General features: G+C 34.0%; 1 protein-coding gene across 1 annotated transcript; it reads left to right on the forward strand.

Annotated features, from left to right (window-relative positions):
- The first annotated feature begins 6,271 nt into the window (after nt 1–6,271).
- LOC121260613 (serine--tRNA ligase-like) lies at nt 6,272–12,259 on the forward strand. The gene is made up of 9 exons (XM_041162553.1): nt 6,272–6,594; nt 6,705–6,775; nt 8,383–8,544; nt 8,719–8,824; nt 9,762–9,955; nt 10,272–10,375; nt 10,458–10,641; nt 11,115–11,294; nt 11,963–12,259. Exons 1-9 carry the CDS (start codon nt 6,462–6,464, stop codon nt 12,170–12,172), a joined length of 1,344 nt encoding a protein of 447 aa, XP_041018487.1. The 5' UTR covers nt 6,272–6,461; the 3' UTR covers nt 12,173–12,259.
- Nucleotides 12,260–12,460: the final 201 nt, after the last annotated feature.

The following is a 12,460-nucleotide window of genomic DNA, read 5'->3' on the forward strand; positions in this document are numbered from 1 at the left end:
GTTTAATGATATATATAACTAAAGTCTGTTTTCAATTCTTGTAATTTTATTTTAATTTTTATTCTTTTGATATAGGGGGTCGGGGGATTCGAACCTAGTTCTCCCATTTGGAGACCAGGCCTTATGCCATATGGTCCAAAGGACCTTGGTGTGTAATTTTATTTGACCATGAGTGAAATGAACATTGGAGCTGTTATTAATTAATTCTGGGTCTCCTAGTCTTGTTAGTCTTGCTTTTCCTATTTTCTTTCATCTCTTTGCTAGTCTTGCTTTTTTTTTTATGGGCATCTGTGTTTCCAAGTTGCCCATCAGGCTACGGCAACAAAGTGCATTATGGATAGAGTTATGGCTGAAAGCTGTGGTGTTGCGTCCTAATTTGACTGTACAAATTGATAGCCCTCTATTCTTTCTTCTTGTCAATCACGCCTGTTAGTAGTAAAATATGATTTGCAGCAAACGTTATATGATGGCTTATTTGCAGCACCATGTGTGTCTGTCTTATGTTGTACTCAATTTGGTTCAATATTTTTTATCCTATTATTGACTGGTGTAACCTTATTTTGTAGCGGTACTACTTACTCTCGTCGAAGTTAGAATCTCAGCAGGTTGCCACAAGGGTACTCCATCATGCCTCAATGCAAGAACCACCAACTATCGATGAGGAGTGGCGCCCTGAGGAGTTGCGAGCTCAAGGCCCCGTACTGGGCAAGATGGCATGGATGTATCATTGCAATCAGGGAGATTATCATCGCCGGCATCCTCTTGTGACTCACGTCGGCGACAGAGGGGGGACCCTTCATGCAGGTACCACCAGAAATTAGCAACTGCCTATTTGCAATAGCTCGTAGTTCTGCAGCGAGGACGAAGTTGGATGAGGTATTCTATGGGACCATGAAGCGCAATAAAGGCGAAACAAGCAGTGAATCTGTTGGCAGTGAATCTGATGACGGTGAATCTGATGGCAGTTTTGAGCATCACTCTAATTGTGTTCGCTTGTTGGAAGGGATTACCCCTCCGCTGCCATCTGAGCAATTTAATCTTGCATGGGAACGATTGCTTGATAGGGCAGTTCAGATTGACTTCCTTGCAATGTCTGAAAGTCGCAGAACTGAATGGGTGTGGAGTTTGCATTGATTTGGCATATGAGGCCTTGAGCGCTGCCTAATTATTTTATGCATATCATTCAGAGCGATAAGCGGAAATTTTCAAACAAGGGTACCGACGTTGTTGTCGGCTATTCTTTATGCTCATATTTTCCATGTTTGGGTATTTTTCGGAACTATGTTATTTCCATGTTAATACTTTGCATTCACTTGTAATTAACTGCTAACCCTGGGAAACAGTATTTTATTTTATCCTGTTATGTTACATTAATCATCATATAGTTTGCTTGTTTGTGGCTATGATTCCACTTTTTCATATTGCGGATCCAGTTTTTCTAAGCATAACTAATAAGAAAGCTATAATGGACGCTGACAGTGGGTCAAATGATGACTTATCCATGGAAAGAACAGCAAGAGCGAAGAGACATCATGTGTTAGTGCATCGGTTTCAAATGGAGGTCGAGGCATTTTGAGCTTTATGCGATCCGTTGTGTGGATATGATGTTATGCAATCTACAGGAGGGGTGGCAGTGGAGGAATCAATAGCAATGTTTTACCTTGTAGTGGGCCATGCGCAACAACAAATTGGAGGAGAACGGTTTCAACATTATTCTAGTAAGACCATAAATCGACATATGGGTGCGGTAATGCAGGCGCTCTGTAGTCTTGGGAGACGGCTGATTGCATCAACACATGTCACTGGAGTGCATACTTACATTGAAGTCAACCGCAAACATTATTCATGGTTTGATGTAACTATTTTCCAATAAGATGTTAACTCATTTGTAACGCTCTAACTCTTTCGGTGCTTGATTCTCTTGACGTCGGACATGATTGGATAATGAGATGATATAAGAATTTTATAAATAATAGTAAAATAGTTTGTGAATAGTAGTAAAATAGTTTGAGTTAAGATGTTTTATTGGATTTTGAGAGATGAGAGAAAAAATTAAATAAAAATATTATAAAATCAAAATATTGTTTGAATATAATTTTTAATATAATTTTTGTTTTGAAATTTGAAAATTTTTTATTGTTTTTTGTGTTTTGTTTGGAATTTGGAAAAATTGTAATCATTAAGTGATTATTAGATGAAAAAGTTGAATATTGAAATTGAAAAATATTTGTGTTTGAGTGAAATTTAAAAAAAAAATTATGAAAAAATTTGAGATAAGATGTTTTTATCTCATCCAAGTGTCCAAACATGGCGACACCCAATCGATAGTATCATTGCAAAAATGTCTTGGTGCGTGGATGGAACTTTCATGGATGCTTGAGCACAAATTGTTTTAAGTAATGCTTCTCGAAACTATCACCACCGTATTACACAAAATGTGTTGGCATTATATGATTTCAATATGAAGTTTATATTCATATATGGGGAGAGGGAATTGTCCGTGATGCTCATATATTTTTCGATGCGTTGAATAAAGAAAGAAATGATTCCTATTGTCTAACTAAAGTAAATATTATATATTCTTTAATTAAGACAAGGAAATTACTTCTTATATTAGATGATTTGTTTAGCTCGTAATTAGCCTAATTTATAGTTGAAACGGACTATAGGGTAGAAAAAACCCTCGCCGAAAGCTCTTTCTCCTTTTTCTCTCCAAAGAGTCGCCCCAGCAAAAATCCAACCCAGGAGGGTGGAGATTCTGTTCCTCCCTCCCTCCTCTCATCTAGTTAGACCAGAGACTGTGTAGCACTTTATTTTCTAATTTTTGTTTGTTTTTCTGTCCAAAGTATGACGAAACACCGATCTGCTGTTTTTCAAAGTCCAATGACCACCACGCGCCCCTCTGTAGGATTCCCAGGTTGCCGATCCTTCGAATGGCTGAAAGCTTTCGTCGAATGGAGCGGCGCGTGAGTCACCCACGCGGGTCATAGCAGTGTGTGAGATCCACGCGCTACCGCACCAGAAAGTTTCTATTGCCACCACGCATGGCCTTTCTGGGACAGGAATCTCGGTTTCTTCATACTCGACTGGCCACCACACTCCTAGCTTGGCGTGTGTCCGTCATGCGCCACTACAGTCTCTTTGTTTCTTGTATTTTGCTTTCCTTCAAGTTGAAAATTCAAATGTACAGTGTAATCCATCATTTTCACATCTATCTTTATGTTTATTATTATTTCTTTTTGTTTTACTAAAAATAAAAAATAATTAGTCTCTTGGACATTTTGTTCATAGAGTGAAAGTCCTTTATTCCCTTGGAGGTAAGGTTTGAAATCTCTGCTTTTAGTAGAATGTGGTCTCTTAGACGGTTTGTCTGTAGAGAGTTATATAAGTTAAGATCATGTCAGTCACAAATAAATTTGTATACTGGTGGAGCCTTAACCGTGAGTAGTAGGCGTGTAATCTGATATTTTTTTTATATGTATCAGGTTACAATTGTAACTTCGTTTTTATGAATGAATGAAGTCTATTTCCTATTAAAAAAAAAATTATGGTTGAAACATTAAATCAGGTTAATATTTCATGTTATTAATCACTCATTTAATGTATTAGAATAACATTTCAAAATTTTGAGCTCAATGTCTTGATACCATAATTAGGCAAGGTTGATTAATGATGTTGTACGTTGTGCCATACATAATTTCATTTGAACGGTTACATCTAATGATGTGATTTTCGAGAGATTTAACAATCCGGATTCTTATTCAAATGCGTTTGGGATTGATGAGGTGGCTGAAACCTCTCATTTTCCGGAAATGTCAAGTGGGCATTTCCTCTCATGGCTGAATCCTCTCATGTATCAATTCAAGCTATGATTGCAATTAGGAATGAGATTGCAATACCTACGTAGGTATATAGAAGTGGGCATTTGAAATCGTAATTTTCAACATTATGGTGTATAATTACGTTCAAAAGCACGAAATTGTAACGGTTCGCCCAACTTGAATCATTTATCTTATTTATCTCATTTCTCTTTAAAATAATAATTGGCATAATTACAAAATCGGATGGCATGTAAAATCTTAAATTTATGATATTTCAATCTATAATTAATTAATTACCACTTAAATAAAGTGGGTTATGAAAATGACTAAGCCAAAAACTAATTTAAGATAAAAATTCGGATTTCCCAAATATAAAATTAAAATAATTAATTATATAATAATTTAATCTACCATTCTAATTATTGGTATGAGTACTCATTAAATAATCTCTATAAAATTTCGATTTAATTAGAAATGTGTCTAATTGATAATTTTTGGAAAATTTCAATTAAATAAATTCGTGAAGAAAACTTGGGGATTTTCCATTTAAATATGTTTGAGAATTTTTGTTCTTTAAGAATTGATAATTGATAGTGGCAAATATCTTCATCAATAATTAATAAATCATTATACAAATATATTAATTATTAATGAGACACACCATTTCTTCAATATCCATAAAAAGTTAAAATTATATCATCTTACTTATACATCCAAACATATACTACAATGAGATCCACCAACTTTACAAGACCTACACAAACATCTTAACTCAACCAATTTATTACTATTTACAAAATTATGAGATATTCAAATATCCAAACGGGCCTTTAAGAGTTTCCATCCATTCAAACATTTTGACTTGCTACATATTCCTCGTCACCATGTTAGAGTTAACAAGACTTTCTTGTCAAATGGTTTCTACTTCTTTTGGAGAAGGTTAGAAGGTTCTGTTTGGATGCAGATTTTATTTCATCTCATCTCATCATTATAATTTTTTAAAATTTATATATAAAATATAATAAATAATTCAATTTTTTTAAATATTAAAATAATAATAATATTAAAAAATAATATTATAATAATATTTTATTTAACTTTTAATTTTTATTTAAAATTATTTTATTTTATCTCACTCTCAAAACGAATCCTTATGGAGCTTCAAAAGGGGAACCTAGTTTATCAGGTAGTAGAGGTATTTTGAGATTGCACACTTCATCTCTCATCTTTTGACTTTTCAAATTTGTTACCAAGGGTGGTAATATTTATGTTTAACTCGAACCCCAAAAAAAAAAAAAAAAAAAACTCTTCTGCTTTAAGAATTGGGTTGTTAATATGCTATTTGAATAAGAAGTTGAGATGGAATTAATTAAATTAAAAATTAAAAATTAAATAAAAATTACTAAAATATTAATTATTATTATTATTTTAAAATTTTAAAAAAATTGAACAATTTATTATATTTTACATAAAAATTTAAAAAAATTATAATAATAAAATGAGACGAGACATTTTTACCATTTCAAACGAGGCGTATACATGGTCTTACTATTAAAACAAACTCTATAATCATTATCAATTGGTTTACATCTAATTCTCGCCGCCATGAATATTTGCTCATGTATATAAAAAAGGCAATAAAGTAGTCAGTAAACTTACAAATTTTGGTATATTTGAATCAAATTTTATTTTTCATGTTGATCCCAACTTCCAAAACAATTAATCGACTACTTTAATCTAGATAAGGTAGAGTTGCCTAATTTTAGACAATGAATCTTGTATGTTTCTTTCTTACATTATTAATAGATTGTACTTAGTTTATCATTTTTGTACAAGTTTAGCCTTGAAATCTCTTATAATCTTAAGCTCTTACCAATAAAAAAAAATATATTCTCCTTTGCCGTAATTAAAAGCAGTTTGGTTACTTAGAATATCTCAGTATATTTGTCAAAAGTAATATAATAATTTTAGTTAAAATATTTTATTAAGTTTTGAAAAAGTAGAGAGAAAAATTAAATAAAATATTATAAAATTAGAAAATTATTTGAATATAATTATTTAAATATTATTTTTGTTTTGAAATTAAAAAAATAATTTTTTATTTTTGTTTTTTTTGTAGTTTAGAAAAATTATAATCATCAGAAAATCAAATTAAAATTTTAAAAACTTAAAATAAATATTTTATTTTTTTAATATTTATTTGAGAAGAAAATATCTAAGAATATTACAGAACAGCTCTATAATGATTCGTTTAGAAGTTAAACTCAACTCAACTCATCATTATAATTTTTTAAAATTCTAACACAAAATATAATAAATAATTTAATTTTTTTAATTTTTTAAATAATAATAATATTAAAAAATAATATTATAACAATATTTTATCATCTTAATTAAACTCAACTCAAATCAATTTAACATTCAATCGCAGTTTAAAATCCGTTAAAAACCCGATGGTGCTGAACCGGGTCAGGGACTCAGGGTAGCGTGAACCCGTGTCCCAAACAGAAACTTTATTCTGAGTTGAGTTTTCATAGCTAGGGTTTTGTCTCGTAGAGAAGTACAAGCCCCTGCTGGCTCCTGCTTTGTTCTACGTTCCATTTCCGTAGTTGCAGTCACACATTGGCAGAGAGGGGGAGAATGTTGGACATCAATATCTTCCGAGTAGAGAAGGGTGGCAACCCCGATCTCATCCGCGAATCTCAACGACGCCGCTTCGCCAACGTCCAGCTCGTCGACGAGGTCATCGAGCTCGACAAAGAATGGCGAAAACGTACCGTTCCTACCACCTCTCTCTCTCGCGCCATATTTTGTAAATTTAGTAATATTCCTTATGGATTTTTTTAACCTTTTGTTTTTTAATATTTCGGTACTGATTTTTAGTTCAATTCGATCTTGAGAATCTTCGAAAGGATCTTAACAAGATCAACAAGCGAATCGCTCAACTTCGAATTGTGAGTGCTTCATACTTTTCCTTTTCATTTGTTTACGATAATTTTTTCCCGTTTTGGTTGTTTTTGTTTCTGGTTATTGGAAATTAGAGCGTAAAAAAAAACAAAAAAGGAGTTACTAAATCATCTTGATGAAAAGCTTGAAACATGTTTTGGTTTATTATCCATATTGTTGGAAATTTGTATTATGCTGTGAATGAATCTTTTGTTAACAATTTCGAAAAGAAAAGGAAAGGAAGAAAAGTATTTTTGAGATATATACCCTTTAATAATAGTAGTTCGAAGAAAAGATTTCTGTAGAATATGGCTGTCCTGTTCTAAACAGGACCGTTTTGGTGTGGACACATTTTGACATTGGGCAATGGAGTGCGAAGGATGGGACCCTATGGACACAGATTGGTACCACTGCACGTTGAAAGGCATGCCTTTCTGGTATAAACTAAATGATGGATAATATTTCTTGTATAAAAAAAAAGGATCTTGAAGGTCTAGTAACAGAAACATTAAGTGATAATACCAATTGTTGTAATTATATGAGGATGTGCTTGGTGGGATGGACATGGGGTTGGTCGTATTTTTTTTCTTGCTTTATATGTAGAAAATGGAAAATTTTCAAGTGGGCATGCATAGGAATACGGTTTATGTATGCTTGCAAATAAGCCAATCTATATGGGATTGTAAAGAGAGTAAAGCTATACCCAAGCCGTTACACCACACACCCCATATGGGCTTGCCAGCGTGGCTTTTATTTATTTTTTTAAAAGGCAAAATGTAAGGTCTGTGATTCCCCCACAGTCTCTCCCCGAGCTTCTCCCCTCCCCTCCGTGCGTCTCTCTCTCTCTGCCCCCCCCCCTCCCCGGCGGGCGTGGTCTCTCCCCGAGCTTCTTGCCTTCCCCATCTGCGTTTCAAAGCCCCTGGTAATCTTCCATTGCTTTCTCGAGAGGCTGAAGATGAATTTATTTCTATTTTCCTCTCTATTGCTTCATAAGAGTGCAAAGCTCTAGATGTGACTGAAATTATGATTGTAATATGATGTCCCACAGATTTCTGTTCTTGTGTAATGGAATTTATCGCCTGTGTGTGTGTTTTTTTTTTTTTTTTTTTTTTTTCTTTTCAGGAGGTATATCCTAAAATATCCAAAACAAACAGCCTGCCTGGGGGGAGTAGCTCGGGGAGATTCACACTGCCGGGGGGGGGGGGGGGGGGGGGACTAAACTGGCGGGAAGAAGTTTTGACCTTTTGTTTATATGGGATTGTTTGTAAAAAATGTCACCCTTCATCCCATGGGGTTGCTCGTATTGTTTTTTTTTCTTGCTTTATATACAGAAAATGGAAAATTTTCAAGAATGCATATATTAGGCATACGGTTGATGGATGCTTTCAAATAAGCCAATTTATTTGGTATTGTAAAAAATGTCATCCTTCTGTTGAAGAGTTAAGGAATCCAGAATTTGAAATTTGAATTATATTAAATATGTATGACCATAAGCTGTTGGACTTAATATTTCTTGAATATTGGTTATTTGAGTATTCTGTTTTTGTTGGGTTTTTAAATAAATTCTTGGGTTCATTTGGTATGAAACTGAATTGTGATTTTGTATGCAAAAAAGGCTGGTGAAGACACCACTGAGATGATCAAGGATACGGAAGAAAACAAGAAGTCAGCTGCAGAGGGAGAAGTTAAAGTTCGGGAAGTTTTAAAACAATTGAATTCAAAATTAGAAACCATTGGAAATCTCGTTCATGATTCTGTTCCAATCAGCAATGATGAGGTATATGACTTGGAAAATTTTGTTTTATTCCATTTTGTTTTTTTGATCGGTTTATTGAAACAAGGGGTGCAACACGAAGACTTCCCAAGAGGTTACCCATCCTAGTACTACTCTCGCCCAAGCACGTTTTACCTAGTGCTTATTCTGATATTTGAATTGGTTATTGTGATGTAGGCAAACAATGCGGTTATCAGATCATGGGGTGAGAAACGGTTGGAGCCAAAACTAAAGAATCATGTTGAGCTTGTTGAGCTCCTTGGGATTGCAGATTTAAAGAAAGGTACTATATTATTGTCATCCAATATTAAGGAAAAACTTCTGTTCTAAGCTTGAAAGCATTATATCTTATTGTAGCAACATATAGTGTATAACTCAATTTATGCATGGGTTTGACACTGGTTCTCTTGTACTTATAATTGTTTTTTATTTATTTATTTATTTTTTCTTTTATTCTTGCTAACTTACAATTAGTGTTACTGTATTTCAGTGGAGCCACCTCAAATCTACATTGATTGATGTCATTATTTTTTTAACACTTCCTTTGGGTGCTTCTTCTGGTTTGACATATTTACACTTTGTGATATGACTATTTGGAAAAGGAAAAAACTATTTTTGTGTACACTTTCTGTTAGAAAAGATGTATGGTAAATGAAAAAGCATGATCTTGGGTCTGATTTTATTCATTCTAATTTGATCAGCTTTCAGATTTGAATGTCTAGACACTTCTAAGAAAATGTAAAACCGTCAATTTACGACGTTGGTGGTGGGTAACTTGTTTTCTATTCAACGAGATTAGAATCTTATAGTGTGTAATAAGTTACCTTGCTAACTCAATTGCAATGTCACTGATCTAATGTGGTCAGCTTCGTGAGTTTGTAACAACTTGTATTTACTTCGTGGAAAAAGTTTTTTTTATAAGTTATCTAAGAATTGAATAGAAAATACATAAATCATAGACCAAGTACACAAGAAGCATACAAGAGGAAAACTTAACCAAAAGTGGAAAAAATATAATGGCAGAGCTCGGCCATCGTAAATTTGCAGTCTCATCCCGTGCGCTTTTGTCCTTCACTTTTACTGCCTGGATGTATTTCTCTGTAGTGTGATAGCTGGCCTTCATAGCGCTCAAACTGTTTTAACAAATTATATACTTGTGCTAGTTATATCTATCGTGGAACTAATTTGATTCCTAATCCCAATATGCTTCAAATTTGTAGGTACTGATGTGGCTGGAGGTAGAGGTTTCTACTTGAAAGGAGATGGAGTGCGTCTTAATCAAGCTCTGATCAACTTTGGTCTTGAGTTTTTGGAGAAAAGAGGATATACACCATTGCAGACTCCATTTTTCATGAGAAAAGATATCATGGCAAAGTGTGCTCAATTAGCACAATTTGATGAAGAACTTTACAAGGTAACATTTGTACACTTCCGCAAATGTCTTTAATGCTATGGCCCAGAATAATTATTTTAAATGTCTAAGCTTTGCTTATTTTGCATTTTAAATGTTTTAGTTTTATTTGGATGCAATGTTGTCTATTTTGAGTTTTTACTTGTTACTTAGTAAATGTAAAAGATCCATAAGTTTGAGAATCTTTCAGTGGACCTTTCACTTCTTGTCACGGCTGGCTAATTCTTCATAGACAAGAATGTGTTTGTGGCTGAGTCTTACACCTGCAACATATCGTCAGGTGTATAAGCTAATTGTTTCAGTTGGCTGATTGTAATAGGTAACCGGTGAGGGTGATGACAAATATCTGATTGCTACAGCTGAACAACCACTTTGTGCATATCATTTGGATGATTGGATCCATCCTTCTGAGCTACCCTTAAGGTTGTAATATCTTGTTGAAGCCTTTTCATGTGTAGAAAAGCATGGTTGTTGACATTTGTTAAGAATATTCATTTTTTTCCAGATATGCTGGTTATTCATCCTGCTTTCGTAAAGAGGCTGGTTCACATGGTCGAGATACTCTGGGAATATTCAGAGTTCATCAATTTGAGAAGGTTGAGCAGTTTTGCATTACTGGCCCGGATAACAATGAATCTTGGGCAATGCACGAGGAAATGATGAAAAACTCCGAGGATTTCTACAAGATGGTATTATTATTATTATTATTATTATTATTATTATTATTATTATTATTATTATTATTAATGCAATCTACAAGACAGTGATTATCTTCATAAATACTTGTATGCAATTAATTTTCCATTTCTTTGAAAACTCTTGATTGGCATATCGGACTAGGTTGGTTATTTGCATGTCGCATGACCTTGGAGACCCACGAACAAGTTTTGATGGTCCAATTTCTGTGTTTTTTCTCTGTTTAGAGACTGATGTGTTTGTGTTTCATGTGTGAAATTGCATGTATAAGTGGAGAAGTACTGAAATATTTTTGTGACTTCTGGACTTGTGTATATAAGTGAAACAGGTTGAACCCTTTTTTCTCCCCACTTTGTGTAGGAGAACATGGGTATAGGAATTCCCCTTAGTGACATGATGGTCATTCTCAATTTAATAGTGCCTTGCTTTTTAACTCCCGAATCTGATTCATTTCTCTACATTGCAGCTAAACATTCCCTATCAAGTTGTTGCTATTGTTTCTGGTGCTCTCAATGATGCAGCTTCCAAGAAGTATGATTTGGAAGGATGGTTTCCTGCATCTCAGACTTACAGGGAGCTGGTGTCCTGCTCAAATTGTACAGACTATCAGTCAAGAAGATTAGAAATTCGATTTGGGCAGAAAAAGGTAGATCCTGTAAATTTTTTTATTATGTCTGAGCCAAGCCATAGGGTAATCACAAATTCCTGATTGCCAATCAGGGTGCCTCTATCAACAGCAATATTGAGTATATCAGTGAAAAAAAGTTAAATGGGAACATACAATTCACAAGAAAATATTTCTAATTGAAGAATAAAAACTTTGAGAAACTTCAATGCTGAATGCTGTAATATATTAATCTTAAGTCTAGTAATTTTAATTCATCTCCTATCATGTATAAGTGAATTTCCCTCTTTAATTTTGTGCTATCATCCAAAATTTTATTTTAGCCAACTAGGACAGTACTAATTGCTTTGGAATTTTGGGCCCAAAATGAGGATGGTCCAAAGAATGAGAAAAGATATTTCTCTTGGGTGCTGTAGTCTTTAAACCATGTCAAATACGATAAAGATCAGGTTCTGTTTGCTGGTACAAAAGGGATTGTATGCCTTCCTTGTAGATAAATTGTACCTGGGAAAATTCTTTTTTCTTTTTATTTTTCATCAAATAAATCGGGAAAGCGAATTCCAATCTTAACAAACTTTGATGTAAGGCTGATAAAAAGAATGGTATGCAAGAGCTATTGAAACCTTGATTGACCCTTTTCCTTTCTGAGATGATGATTCTCTTGCCCATTAATTTTTGTGCTGTTGCAGAGCAATGAGCAAGCAAAGAAATATGTTCACTTATTGAACTCGACACTCACAGCAACAGAGAGAACAATATGCTGTATACTTGAGAACCATCAGAGGGCCGATGGTGTTGAGGTACCGGAAGCCTTGCGGGAATTTATGGGTGGAAAGACCTTTCTACCTTTCAAGAAAAAGCCAGCCGACGAAGCCAAAGGGAAGAAACCAAAGGCCTAATTTATTGTTTAACTAACCTTCGACTGAGAACTAGATGGGAACTACTTAAAATTTCAATGTTATTATCCACCCCCACCCTATTTTTCCCCCCAAAAAAAAAGCAAAAACGATGGGTGGAAACTACATGAAATTAGATTGTTTTGATGCATTATTGTTCGGAAATTGGAAGAACTATTTTGTGATCTTTGTCTAAAAGCTGATTTTGCGATGGGAATAGTTGTTGTTACCAAAATATATATTGGATTATATCGATTTGTATACCATTTGAAAGCTTGCATTTTGTAGCAA

Source organism: Juglans microcarpa x Juglans regia, chromosome 4D, assembly GCF_004785595.1.
Source record: "Juglans microcarpa x Juglans regia isolate MS1-56 chromosome 4D, Jm3101_v1.0, whole genome shotgun sequence".
Lineage (NCBI taxonomy): Eukaryota > Viridiplantae > Streptophyta > Magnoliopsida > Fagales > Juglandaceae > Juglans > Juglans microcarpa x Juglans regia.

What these genes read in the sequence shown, in the direction of transcription:
- LOC121260613 (XM_041162553.1), top strand. Translation starts at nt 6,462, where the DNA reads ATGTTGGACATCAATATCTTCCGAGTAGAGAAGGGTGGCAACCCCGAT. An exon ending in CGACAAAGAATGGCGAAAAC is followed by an intron (nt 6,595 to 6,704) that starts GTACCGTTCCTA and finishes ACTGATTTTTAG; the next exon opens with TTCAATTCGATCTTGAGAAT. An exon ending in CCTTCTGAGCTACCCTTAAG is followed by an intron (nt 10,376 to 10,457) that starts GTTGTAATATCT and finishes ATTTTTTTCCAG; the next exon opens with ATATGCTGGTTATTCATCCT.